The following is a 13,515-nucleotide window of genomic DNA, read 5'->3' as shown; positions in this document are numbered from 1 at the left end:
GCCTACCCCCTTTTTCTCGCCGGATTTAACCCACTTCATTTTTATTAGACACACTAGATGCTTTTAATATTTGTATAATTTATAAAAATCATTAATTTAAGCATTATATAAGTCGTGCAGTGTTGGATCCAGGGAGCAGGCACTGGACGCATGCGTCTCTTCTCATCGGCACGTGAAGGCGGCAACTTTAAAGGCCACCTTAGGGCGCCGATAGCGCTCTCCTATGGCGGTCATGGAAGGCGGCGCGCATTTCGGTTGTGGACACGGGAACGGGGTTAACTATGAAGGACTTGGGTCATCCCCATATTCCAGAGTTTTTAACTTACGCCTCACAAATCATCGCGTATCTTATGGCGCCAGCTATGTGAATTCTATAGCATCGTTTACCCGCTCAGCTGCTACGATTTGCGTCATGTGGTGACAGTAACCATGACTGCTTGTTATAAGATTGGCACGAAATGTCACTACGCATAAATTCCAAAGAAGACAGAATTTGTGTTATGATCACCTTTTACCCATGTTTTTTTTAGCATTGCAGCCAAAAACCTTGGGGGCCAAGCCAACATTGGGGTAACTCAAATCAACATGGGGCTGGGGGGTGGGGATGGGGGAGGGGGCAGGGCCCCACAAATAAATGCAAATTGACACCCGTGACGTAGGAGGTTCAACGGTCAGGTTGACCCAGCAAGTGGACATGTAGGTCCCCGGAAACAGCGCAAGGCCTCTGAACGGCGTGAGCAGTATTAAGACCTACCTTGCGACAGACCTTGCGACTGTTATCGGTCACCTGAAAGCCTAAAAAGGTCCAATTTTGTTGCGTTTTGTGTAAAAACTGGGTCTGCTCGGCCGGTTATGGCCCCTAGGAGCCTATGAGCTTATGAGCCTCGGAACCTAGCGTCCCCTTCGATATGGTCCCCTTCGGAACCCGAGGAGGCCATGACCCCTCTGGATCCGCCCCTGCTAAACAATAACTAATAGTGTAGACACTAAAACTTACAGTATCAGCAACACCTGGGGAGGACGTGTTTACTTTTCGGGTGGTCTTGCAAGCTACTCCTGAAAAAGAAAAGAAAGTAACCATAAGTTGCCGCTAAGGTAGTACTAAATCACGAAAGTGATCATCTGCGAACTTGTGTAGGTCCTGGGTGACGAACATTCGCAACAGATGTTACTCACATTAATTGCTTATTTGCAATATTCCTGACTGAAGCGATGACAGATTTTAACACTATGAAAAAGCTTAACACCTAAGAAGAGCACTTTTGAGCCATTTCACGATGGTGGAAAAAGACCAAAGTGCCTGTAATGTGAGGACAAACATCAGAATGTTCGAAATTAGTGATGCAAAGTACAAATTATCTTTTGAAACTGTGAAAACGTAGGGTGGGTTTGAGCGGACCTTTTTCGATGCCATTTTGCTCCGCATTTATTTGAGAGAACCAGCTATTTTCGTTAATCTGGCAGTAATGTGGAAGCATCGTTTTGATAGCGTTACAATTGCTGAGCACTGAAGACAAATACAGACTGTTTATAAGCGGGAAATACGGGCTTATGCTCCAGGTCGGGGTATGCCGTGAGGTGGGTAGGTGCTGGAAGAATGTTGAGGTTTTCGTCGTTGCCGACGTTTGTTGTGTGTGCTTCGATATCTGCCCCCTTCAAGCCAAGGAATCCAGCGAAATCCCTTTGCATCTAAAGGCTGAAGTGAGCTCAAAAACAATGTGGTTGTGTGTTAATTTCCTCCCAAATTTTCGGATTTCAGGACACTAAAGTAACGACATGCTATTCCGATTTGTTTGCCAGGTTCCTTTTCACCGTGAGTTTTGCTCTTAAGCTGGAACACATCTGGAAGGTTTTGAATTTGTCATTGAACCTTTTTGAAGACGAGTACGCCTGGTAGCCGCCCTTCAATTACGTCGGTGTTTTGGTGCACAGCGTTATCGCGGGAGACAGTGCGCTAAGGTGACGCTTTTTCACTCGTGCAAAGTTTGTAAGTCTCTAAATTGATTTTTAAACTAAGAGCTCGAAAAACAAAGAAGTGTTTTATTGTTAAGGATAATTCATAATACATGTATATGTCAGGGTAGATTTAGAGGGGAAGGGGGGCACGGAGCCATGTTCCTCCCCTTGTGCCCCTGACCCTTATGGGCCCCAAAGGGGGCCATAACCGACCGAACATACTCAGCTTTTTACACAAACTCAACAAAATTGGACGCGATTGGACTTCCAGGCGACCAAGAATGGTCGCAAGCGAAAGCGAAGGGCTTAAGAGTAAACAAAGATGATTCCTGGATGATCGAGAGGGTGGTGGTTGGGGGGTCTTGAGACTGCTTTCGCTCTCCAGAGGCCCTACCCTGTTTCCGGGGCTCTATATCCGGGCCACTTTCCGGGCCACTTGCAAGGTCAATCAGATCGTTGATGAGCCTTCCACGTTACCCTTCATTTCTTTGCATTTATTCGGAGGGTCCTGCGCTGTTGCTGGGCCCTTCCCGCTAGCGTATCTTGGAACTCTTGTGAATCAGGGGCCTTCCACGGATTCTTTTACGCTCGCTCTAGAACGCTCTATGCTCTAGAGCCCGGGGCCCCATATGATAACCTGCCGGGTATTCTCGGTTGCTCAGAGGCCCTTCACGTTGGTCGTGATCAACCTGCCGACACACTCACGATATGCTCATGGGCGCTGCGAATTGGTTTAAGGTTCCTCCAGTTCTCTTATATAGATATAGAATATCTATATAAGTATATATCTATCTCTTATAAGAATATCTATATCTCTTATATAGAATAGATATCTCTTGCTTAGGGCCCTATGCTCTTGTGGGGCTCATATCTGTTAACCTGCTGGGGCACACTCGGTCGTTCGGGCTCTCCAAATGGGGTTTCGGGTACCTCCTATTTGGAGGGAGAGCTCTGTGCACGTGTCGGGGGCCAATCTGTTAACCTTTTCTTCCCCACTCAGTCGTTTGGGGGCCCTACATTGTATGGTAGGTATTTCTTAATTCAATAGAGAAGCCCTATGCTCTTGTCGGGAGCCCCGCCTGTTATCCTTCTCGGGCACACTATCGTTCGTGGGCCTCTACATTGGGTCTTGGGCATTTCCTTTTTGAATGGAGGGTCCCACACACTTGTCTGGAGCCCCATCTGTCGGGGCACGATCACCCACCCCCTGGGGCATACCGGATTGTTCGGGGGGGGGGGGGGGGCCCTGCACAATGGGTCTTGGTATTTGAATGTAGCGCCCTACGCGCCTGTGGGGGCCATCTGATAGCCTGCACGGGTACACTCGATCTTTCGGGGGCACTCCCCATTGAGCCTTGGACACTTCACATTTGAATGCAGGGCCCTACGCTCTTGTCGGGGCCCCATCTGTTAACCTGTTCGAGCACACTTGATCATTCATGGGCCCTTTATATTGTGTCTAAGGCACTTCTTATTGGAATGGATAGCCCAACGTTTTTTGCCGGGGCACCATCTATCAAACTGTTAGGGCCAATGGCGAATCCAGAGGGGGGAGGGGGGACGGATCCGTGCTCCCCGTTGTGCTCCGAAGGGACCCATAGGCTCTGAAGAAGCCTATGACCAGGCGAACGGACGCAGTTTTCAATCACAAAGCACAACTAAATCGGACGTCTTGGGCCTCCAGACGACCAAGAACAGTCACAATGGAAAGTGAAGCCCGTGAGCAGACAAACCCATTACGCTGTCCAAAGGCGTCACGCTGTTGTCGCTCTATACGTCTGTGTGCCGGGTCAATGCGATCGCCAAGGAGCCTTCCACGTTACCCTTGGTATCTGCATTTTCTCGAAGAGCCCAACGCTGCTGTCGGGGCATTATCTGCTAACATACCTGAGCACTCCTGATCCATCAGGGGCCCTTCACGGATTTTTTCATTGCCCGAAAGGCTCTGTACGCTTTTACTAGGATGGCACGTGCTGGGGTCCACTCAGCTGCTCAGGGGTCCTTCATGCTAGTACCGGGTTCTTTCTACGTGCTCGGAGGGATTTTTTGCTGTTGCCGGGCTAATATAAGGAAAGGCGCCGAACCACTCGATGCTCTGGAGCTGTCTACATTGATGTAGAGCTATTTCCCTTCGATTTCGTTTGCGGGGGGGGGGGGGCCTCCACGTCTATCGGGACTCTTTCTGTTAACCTGCCCGGGCACTCTCGAACGCGCAGCGGCATTATTTCACGCCGCCGGTGTTGGGTAATTCCTCCTTGTTCAGAGGGCCCTGTGCTCTGACCAGGACCCCATATGTCAGCCTGCCGGGGCACGCCTGGTCGTTCAGGGATCCACCACGTTGGTCTTGGGTTCTTTTCCCTTGCTCTGACGACCCTATACTTGTCGACGGAAGCCTCTTTGTTGGTATGCCGCGGCGCCCATGATCGGTCGGGTTGCGTCCTTACTGGCCTTGGTGCCTTTACCTTAGAGCGGCACTCAGATATCGCCGATGAATTTTTACGCGCAATTGTCGAACATGATCTCACATGCCGCTGACGTCGTATGTAACTTTTCCATTGGTTATTGAATTTGTAACAGCTACTTTACTTCTGAATCACGTTCTTAATAGATATTAAATGATAGGATATTTCGTACTCCTTCATTACAACAAAGCAAAAACTCTACATTTGTCGTCGGCCATCAGCTGATCGCATCGACCAGCCCCTTAGCTGTAGGTATTTAGCACTCAGCGTACGTTTGTTTTGCTGTTTTTCTCGAAATTTAGCTTAAAAATGGCACGATTCGCCGTGATCTGGGGAAAATGGATATGTTCGAAGCATATGCATACGAAGAACACTTCGTTTTCTACGGCTGCGTACAGTGAGATGGGTTTCCGTGTACAAAACGGCATGTCGAGAATCAATTTGATGACCGGAGTGCGATGATTTTGTTTTTTCTTTCGGGCGGGGGAAGGGGGGTAAACTCTTGGGCACCACAATGTTGCGTGACTCCCCTCCCCCTAACGAAATCCTGCACCCGCCCCTGGTAGATATAAGCTCTTGGTCAGCTATCATGTCACCGCACGTTGTGCGCACCACTAGCCTGACGCGCCAGCCGCCGTGCGGTTTCCATCATGCCTCTGTTCCTGTGCGCGACTGGCGCCACCTTTCGGCGGCCGTCGCGTCCGCCGCCACTCTCAGTTCTCACCCTCCGCCTCCACCCGCCGCAGGGCGGCATGACGTCACGCCGCGTCGGCGCGCCAGCTGACGGCGCCGCCAGCTGACTGCGGTCGGCGCGGCTCGGCCAGTCGGCGGCTGCGGCGGTGAGCGGAGGTCGGTGGCCGCGCCGCAGCGCTCCGACCAGGACGGGAGCAGCAGCCAGTGCTTGCCAGCGATCGACCCGGCCCGGCCGGCCCCGGCGGCCGCCATGCTGCGCAAGTTCCGCCACCACACGTGCAAGATCGTGCTGGCCACGTCGCTGGTCTGGCTGCTGGTGGACGTGCTAGTGCTCATGTACTACGCGGACAACATGGGCGTGCGCGGCGCGCGCAGCACGGACGGCGAGCCGGAGCGCGGCGGCGGCAAGCGCGAGGCGCTGGCCCTCTCGCACACGGTGAACAGTCTGGCTTACGACCGGGCGCAGCTGGTGCGCTGGGAGCTGGCGCCGGTCGTGGCCGAGAAGCCGGGCCAGCCGGGCGAAATGGGCCGGCCCGTGCGCATCCCGCACGACCAGGACGACAAAGTGAAGGAGAAGTTCAAGGAGAATCAGTTCAACCTGATGGCCAGCGACATGATCTCGCTGAACCGGTCGCTGCCCGACGTCCGCCTGGAGGGGTGAGTGCCACGGCCCGGCCGGTCCGGCGGCCGCCGCCGTCTGCCGCCGGTCTGCGGCCGCCGCGGTCACGGCGAACGGTTTCTTTGCAGGACGAAGAAGGGAGAGGTCGGGATGTGGGCAGCGCTGGGCAGCATCTGCGCGTGAGCTGTGGGCTGCGGTCGGACGGGAGAAGCGCCACCGCGCCTGTGGCGGAGCGCGGGTTGGATTCTGTCGAGCGGGCGAGATAACCGCAATCAATTCCCGCGGCCCACGTAAAATCAATATCAGTTGTCGCCCGCTCAGCTCCGCTGATCGCGCGGAAGACGTGCAGCTGCGGGCTGCGGCGAGTCTCCCACCGACTCTCAAACCGCGCCTGTCCGCCTGGCCCAGCCCACGTGTCAAGCAGCTGACCGGGGGGAAACCGCCTGAGAACGGGCTGGTCGCACCGTGACCCAGAACGCTTCAGTTAAAGCTCCTGCTGCTCTCTCACTTGGCCTGAAAGAGCTGGGGAGGTGACGATGGTTTCCATCTACCTCTCGCTGCGAACGCTAGCACTGCTGGCGTTCAAGACGCATGCACTAAGGCCTGCTTAGAGCTGAGACTTGGCTCCGGCCGTTTTCGCGCGGTCCATATGAAGCTCAAGGGGCCCAGCTATTTCATTAAACGCTAGCGTGCAGGCCAGAGTCACGTGGCAATATATCACAAGCGGCGTGATGGCCAGAGTGGTCAGATCGATCGAATGGAGTGAGGTTCAGTTCTGGGGCGCTGCATATTTCATTAGCCCAACGTGACAGGCCAGTGTAAGTGGTTTGGACACCGGCAGCGTCGGCACTCGCGCCGGTCATAATCGGCGTAACGATAGCGGTCCGGTTTTTGGGTGGCATCTTGCGCAGCATATTGACGTTACATATTCATGGGCAAGACACGATCACCGGACTTGCTTTGGCTGTTGTTTATCTGGTTGTGTGGCCATTCTTTACGCGGCTTTTTTGCAGTATTCTAGCAAATTATTCGCCTGAAGCATATTTCAACTAAGTCTTTCTCAAAATCGGAGCATTCAGCCTACTCCGTTGGGTAAGCTGAACCAGGAGACTGGTCCTCGCCAGAATGTGCATCAGGCACAATTTACGCGGTTCGTTTTCGGAGGCCCTGGCTAGTTTGGTTGCTGACGCACGAAGCCTTGTTAACAATTCAGCTGCACCCGAACTGCCGCGGTGAAGTTTTCCTGAAAGCCCACTCCTTAATCGGTAGCGGGCTAAATGTCACCACACACGCAGCGTTTGTGTTAGGGCGTTGCTGGTGTTGGCTGTTCCGTATATGGTAGACTGCGGCAGTGGATTCTAAAGTTAGTCTTTGGGTCGCACTGCATTCGTTCTGGAGTTCCCAAATTTCGGTGCGTCATTTACTGCGTGCCCATGTGAAAATATAATTTTTTCAGGTTTAATAAATTGGGGATGGTCGCCGGCATGCGTGCTCCATTTTAAGTTCCATTAAAGCGTCGCCACGTTTTTGTGGTTAACCTGTATCGATGTTCAAGAGACATTTGCAGCCTCCCGGAGCTCAAAATTTCACTATGTCCTCATGCTCTAGACCTACGCATATCCTCCGTGTCCTCATAAAATTGCGTGTGTGAGTGTGCCATGTGGGCAAACACGTCACGTGCTCTGTTCAAGAATGCGATTTTTCCTGCTGGATGTCGTTCAGGGGGTAGTTTCCTATTCATTTGGAGGGGGGCTGTACCCCCTCCCTCCCAACTTGAGCTTCAGCCCCCAATTTTGGGAAAGAGTGGACCAAATCTGGGAGAAACATGTTTGTTGGCACATTTTGGGGACGGTAGAGTGATGTTTCTTCGTTCAGCCCCTCCAAACTCGTTTGAAAATACCACGCCCCTGATGTCGTTGGGTAGTTGGCTATGAACCGCAGGGAACGTCATGAGCATATGTTCTCAGAATGGTGCAATGGTCTGCATCAATATTCATTTCAATGCCAGCATTGATCCATCCTACATCTCTAAATTTATCTTAAACCGAACGGTTGATTCGTTTGGAAAATAGAAACGCCATCCTACCTGATATGTTGTTCGATAGCTTGTGTCGCACTCCATTCATACCACTGTTATGATCACTCCCCATTCATTTTGCCACATTATCTCCGTTTTTTACCAGGAATAAGTATTGAAAAACCCGGTATCTGATTTGGATATGTGACTTTTGAAAGCATAATAGACCTGATAAGACACGGGTTGATGACTGGTGGGGGTGGGACTGGAACTGAACCCTGAGTACGTTGTAGGTGAAAGCAGCGACAGCATCTTATCCAGCTGCTTTGTTATGCATGTCAACTCAATAGTATCGCCGCGATAAGTGTCGCACTGAAGCGGTTGGTAGTGAACGGACGGTGAAGCAGGCATCGCGTGCGTGCCGCCCGGCGAGGTCGTGGCTTCGCGGACGCGGGACGCCGCCGTTGGATGTTTTCCTTTCCACCTATAGACCCCGTGTTGCGTCGCTTTAGTGAACAAAGGTGTCAAAACAGGATCTCAACAGCACGTGATATGGACCTGTTTTTCCCCAAATTGCGTCCGTACCTGTTTGGCGCAGAATCATGTATCATCACGGCACATCTTCAATCAACCTTGGTCCAATTACGAGCACGTACTTTGCCAGTGGCTCCCACACATGGCCTGTGGTGTGTAGACTTCAGCCGGTTCAATTGGCGTGAGAAAATGCGTCGATAATGATCAGCAGTTACACGCGTAGTTGAATGTTTCAAATAACATCATTGTTGTCACGTGTTAGTGCGAGATCTGTTGCGGCTTAAGTGCAATGTGTCGCGGTGGGGGACGCTGCAGCCCGGCGGCCGTGCTGCTCCGGTGGGATGGTTACTGGGGGCGTGTTCCAGAAGCGGTACCATTTACCGCTGCCGATATGGGAGCCGCACTAGGACGCATACGGGCGTTGTGCGGTTACCGGCATTAGCACGTACACTTCCTGCCAATTAATCCAAAGTCAGACGACAGCCTGGTGTTGGCGCCGTTTCCGGCCGCGTGCGGGGTGTCGTGCTGGCGAACCGTGGCGGGACGCCGGTGCCCGTGACCCTGGCGCGCGTGGTGCCGGGGGCGCCGCCAGTGCCCCCACGTCAGCTGCGGCCGCGCGGCGTCCGCCGCGCCCCGCCGGCCGGCCGTGACAAAGGCCGTTGCCGCCGGCCGACCTGATGACGGGTGCCGTCACGGCGTGCTGCCGTCTGGAGGGCGGCCTATTGTCTGGCCGGCCAGGCGCGGCGCCGGCGCCGGCTGTGCGGACGGCGAGCCGAGCCGTCGGGCGTCGGCCGGCGACCGCCGCCACCACCGCTGCCGCCAGCTCCGCCACCGCCACCGCTGCCGCTGCCGCCAGCTCCGCCACCGCCACCGCTGCCGCCGCCGCCAGCTCCGCCAGCGCCGCCGATGTCGGGGCCCGGCTGAAACGGCCCGTCGGCGCGCGAGGGAGGGGCGTTACTGATCAGGCCGCTCCTTTGCGCGCCAGCGCGGGGGTTAGAGTGTGGTGGTGACTCGCACGCGGTGTGGCCGAGCAGCCTGCGCGCCCATGCGCTCTTGCTCACTTGTATGTAGGATCATCCTGGCTAAGACAGGTGAAATTGGGCTTATTGTACAAGTGCCATACGCTGTGTAGTGGAAAGGATAGTTGTGTCACGGGCTGACGCAATATAATCTCGTTTACGTATATCGCGTCCACGCCAGAGTAATCATTTATTGCTGACCGACGTCATGGAAAGCCGATACCGTAAGTATCGAACCCCAAATGCCACCGATATGGGCGCTGCCATGAGTCGTGCATTGCCTGTTAACGCAGCGGTGAAGCCACATCCCGTCGTTACTCTCAGCGAACGTGGCGTATTGCTCAACGCGGACATCTAAATACAGCTGCCAGGAAAAGTGACATTTCCGCCCCTGAAACTGCCTGCGAGAGCGTGCGGCCCAACCTTGTCTCGATGAAGCAATCCTGTGAGGCGGCACAATGACAATCTCCACAGGTCGAGCTGACAGCTCGCTATGTTGCAAAACGGACCGTTTGGGTGGCCGGTGCTGACGTATATGGGGTAGATCGTCCACTTGATCTGACAGTTCGCCGTTTGCGTTGAATCGGCGGCCGCTTCCCCTGCACATTTGTCTCGGATTTTTTTATTCTCGGGCGTCTGGCCTCATGTAAAACAGCTGGTGTCGTTCGATGGAGATGCTAGGCATGATCTGATGGGTATTGGTACAGGTTTGGCACGGGCTTTAAACTGGCATCAATCTACTTTCACACGACGTAGGACGTGCTGTTTCGTATTGTAAGTTTTAGCGCTCATTACAAAAGAAGCGTGCGAATAACAAACTTTTCAGCTGATGTGAGAAAATCAAACCTGTTTTAGGGCTGGTTACAGCTTGAAATGTGCTGAAACGAAAAGGCTACATTTTGGTAGCGTTCACTCTAGGTAAAACCACCCTACAGGCGCATCGTAAAACTTCCAGTATGTGTATTTGATATTATTTGGCGTGAAGTTGTATCAAGATTTTATTCAGCGGGCGTTTGGGTTTATTTCCGCGTGCAAAAGCGGGAGTGTCGACTGACAGACATCAAAAGCGTCCCGCAGCGTATGGGACTAAGTCTCTCCAGGAAGAGAGGTGCTGGGAGTGCCACTACCCTGGAAGCATCATGACACTTCTCTGGAAGGCACCGTGGCACTCTTATGAAAGGTGTCGTGACACTCCTGTGAAGGATGCGTGGCACTCCCCTGAAAAGTGTCGTGACACTCCTCTGAAGGGTGCCGTAGCACGTCTCTGGAGGGCGCCGTTACCTCCATCCTGATCTGCCCGGGGCACCCTGCCCGAGGGCGTCACGGCAGCGGCGACAGATGCGCGCCACCCTGCCGCCATCGGCACCGCTAACGCGACAGCTGAGATGACCGGCGCTTGCAGGCCATGCCGGGCGACGGAGCGGCGCCGGCCGCGGCAGATGGCCGGGCGCCGGCACGCGCGCTCGATCAGAGACGGTCGCTCGCCCCGATCGGTCGTGGCCGTGGAGACGGCCGGCCGGGCGACTGTCGGGCCATCGCACCGCTGGGCTCGTCACGGCGCTTCGGCTCCGTGGTTGGCGTTGGGCCGGCGGAAGCGACCGCGGTGCTTGTCAGCGGCACTGCCGTAACGGCCCAGAAGTCTGGGAACGCGCTGCAAATTGGGTGTATTTGCAGCGCACCAAGGATGTTCTGCTTTACGTGACGTCACGCAGAAACATTTTTCGTCGCGTTCACGGCGCAGCACGTTTTCTGTTAACATCTTTGTAGCTTTCGTGGCAATAACTGCGCATGCGAAATACTAGGCTCTACGTTCGCACGTGCTGGGCGTGTTCCTAACAATGGAAACGGCAAATTATGCTGTTTGCAACGTATAACACACTTCTGTCTCGCTTTGATCAAGCAGCAGAAAAAGGTTTTGCGCGTCCACTAAATATTCTACGTGACATCACGTGGAATCTATGTCGCCCGGGTTCCTGCTGACACAAAAACGAGCAGAATCTGGGATATGATGTCATGGATGACGTGGACGGCATATCTTTGTCGTCCGAGTCGCTGCGAGTAGACCTTCAAGATCCCCATCTCCAGAACGGACAATGTGTAAGCCGGGCTGGGCAGCGGGCTACTGCGTGCCCTGACGACAGTGTGGCTGAACAGGCCGAGCTCCCCGCCTGCCGCCGCTGCCACGCGGCCTCGACTGTCGCAGCAGGAGCGTCCCACACCGTGCGCCAGACACGGGGTCGGTGGGGGCACAACCCGGAGACCATGTGACATCCGGCGTGACGTCCGCCGCGACGCCGTGACACCGTAACACCGTGACGCTGTGACGCCGGCCGCCGTCATACGCCCGGCGATCATGTGCGAGAGGCCACCACGGGTGGTGCGCGCCGGCGCGGCACGGCCGGATGCAGCCCGGACCATTGTCGGCGCGGGCCGGCGGAGAGCGGGATGACGGGCCGGCCGGCCGGCGCCGGGGCGTCTCCACGCGGCGTGCCCCGACCGTGACCGGCCGAGAAAAAAACCGGCCGCCATGCGACGCCGAGCCGGGCGGTTTTTGCGCGGCCGGCGGCGTCCGGCCGGCCGGTCCGATCGGGCCGGTCCCGTTAGGCGCGGGGAGGGAGCCGACAGTGACTGGAGCCGGCGCGGCGCGCGGCCGCAGCGGACGCCGCGTCGCGCCCGGACCGCGTCCGGCTCGGCGCGGGGCCGGCGGGCGGGGCTGGCCAGCGCGGCGACACGCTCCGCGCTCCCCGAACCGGCCCTACCCCGGCCTGGCCCCGGCCCCGGCCCCGGCTCGGGCGGACACGCTCCGTCGCGCAGTCCGGCCTGGCCGCGATTCTGCGGGCCAGCGCTCGGCCTGCCTTATCGGTCGGGTCGGCGCCTGTCCGCGGCGCTGCCGGGGCGACGCCGGTAGTTTCGCCGTTCGTGCATCGCCAAAGGCTGGCTTTACCGTGTTTGGGGAAACTGTCGGGTGTGTGCCGGGTGTGAACGTGACCTTTTGTCGTCAACAGAGGCACCTATACTGCACCTGACCTGACCTATATCTGACCGAACCTGGCTCCATGTCTGTCTTACCCGCTGATTAGCCCAGAGATTTTGTGGATGTCCCCGAGACTTATGTCAGGCTTGTCGACGTGAGCCGTACCTTAACAGTCCCACTGACATTTCAGAAACGTTCGCTCAAATACACTGAACCGTTGGGCTGTGAAATGTCGGCATGGTTCTACCCTACAAGCCCCCGTATGTTGAAGGAAAACGAAAATAAAAACCCTGCTTCGTCATTTCGCTTTTGGACGTTCCGTGCAACGAATGGAACAGATCTAAGCAAAATCGGCTTTACATTGATTGACTCTTCTCACATGTGTCCTTGGACTGGGTTTCGTGGTCAACAGATGACATTTTTAGCACGTCCATGTCATCTACAGTTATCTGCCGAGTGCAGGGCCTCAACTGGTTCCTTACTTGCCAGTGCCATCGCTCCCACACTCCGGAGGCAAAAGCCGACTGCTGCCGCTTCCGTGCTGCGGTACGTGGCTCGGCCGTGGGGTTCGAGGCTGAGCTTGTCGTGCTGCAGGGGTTACCTGGCCGACCGTACCAGGGTCCGGTTTTCTGATGATAAGGCTTTTTCTGCTTCAGTCCTCCGGGAATGCCAGTGATGTTGCTGTCTCAGTCTGGAGATTAATACGCTCCGCTTGTCAAGCGGCGAATCACGCCCGATGTTCAGGCTGTTTTGCCAGGCGAAGGTGCTGTGAACAATTATAATGGTGTGATGGGATAGGCGATGCAGCTACCACGGCACCTCCTGGTCTCCATCATTGATGATACGGTTCATCTCCATGGTGGATTTTGACGGAATCCCAATGGCGCAGATCAGCACTATTGTTAAGACCCTCCACGGCCATGGTTTTGACTGTTGGTCGCAATAGCTGCTCGTGTCCGGGGGGAGGGGGTCGGACTGGGCACGCGCGCCCTCGCCGATCCGGTGTCACCAGCCGGCGAGCCCCAGCCGGGCCCCAGTAACAGAGCACACCCCAGGCCGCGACGCGGCGCCCTCGGCCGTCGCTTTCTCCGCGGCGCGTGCGGTGCCGGCCATCTAGCGGCCGGAGGTCAGGGTGCAGGTCAGCCTCTCGCCGGAGCGGGGTGACGTATGCCGCCCTCGAGACGTGGGAGCCTACTGTCGGACGGCGGCGGCAGGCGGTGCTGCGGCCGTGGGTACCGTCG

At 55.6% G+C, this 13,515-nt stretch overlaps 1 protein-coding gene across 2 annotated transcripts in view; it reads left to right on the top strand.

Annotated features, from left to right (window-relative positions):
- Positions 1–5,252: 5,252 nt before the first annotated feature.
- Positions 5,253–13,515, top strand: part of Pgant5 (polypeptide N-acetylgalactosaminyltransferase 5) — a 32,385-nt gene continuing 24,122 nt past the window's right edge. For both annotated transcript variants that reach the window (XM_037219250.1, XM_037219249.1), the window contains exon 1: positions 5,253–5,768. In XM_037219250.1, the coding sequence (XP_037075145.1) occupies positions 5,362–5,768 (407 nt within the window). In that variant the 5' untranslated portion in view covers positions 5,253–5,361. The remainder of the gene's footprint in view (positions 5,769–13,515) is intronic.

Source organism: Pollicipes pollicipes, unplaced genomic scaffold, assembly GCF_011947565.3.
Source record: "Pollicipes pollicipes isolate AB1234 unplaced genomic scaffold, Ppol_2.1 Scaffold_4295;HRSCAF=5057_pilon_pilon_pilon, whole genome shotgun sequence".
Taxonomy (NCBI): domain Eukaryota; kingdom Metazoa; phylum Arthropoda; class Thecostraca; order Pollicipedomorpha; family Pollicipedidae; genus Pollicipes; species Pollicipes pollicipes.
The sequence above is the reverse complement of the archived record's forward strand: the minus strand, read 5'-3'. Positions and strand labels throughout refer to the sequence as shown.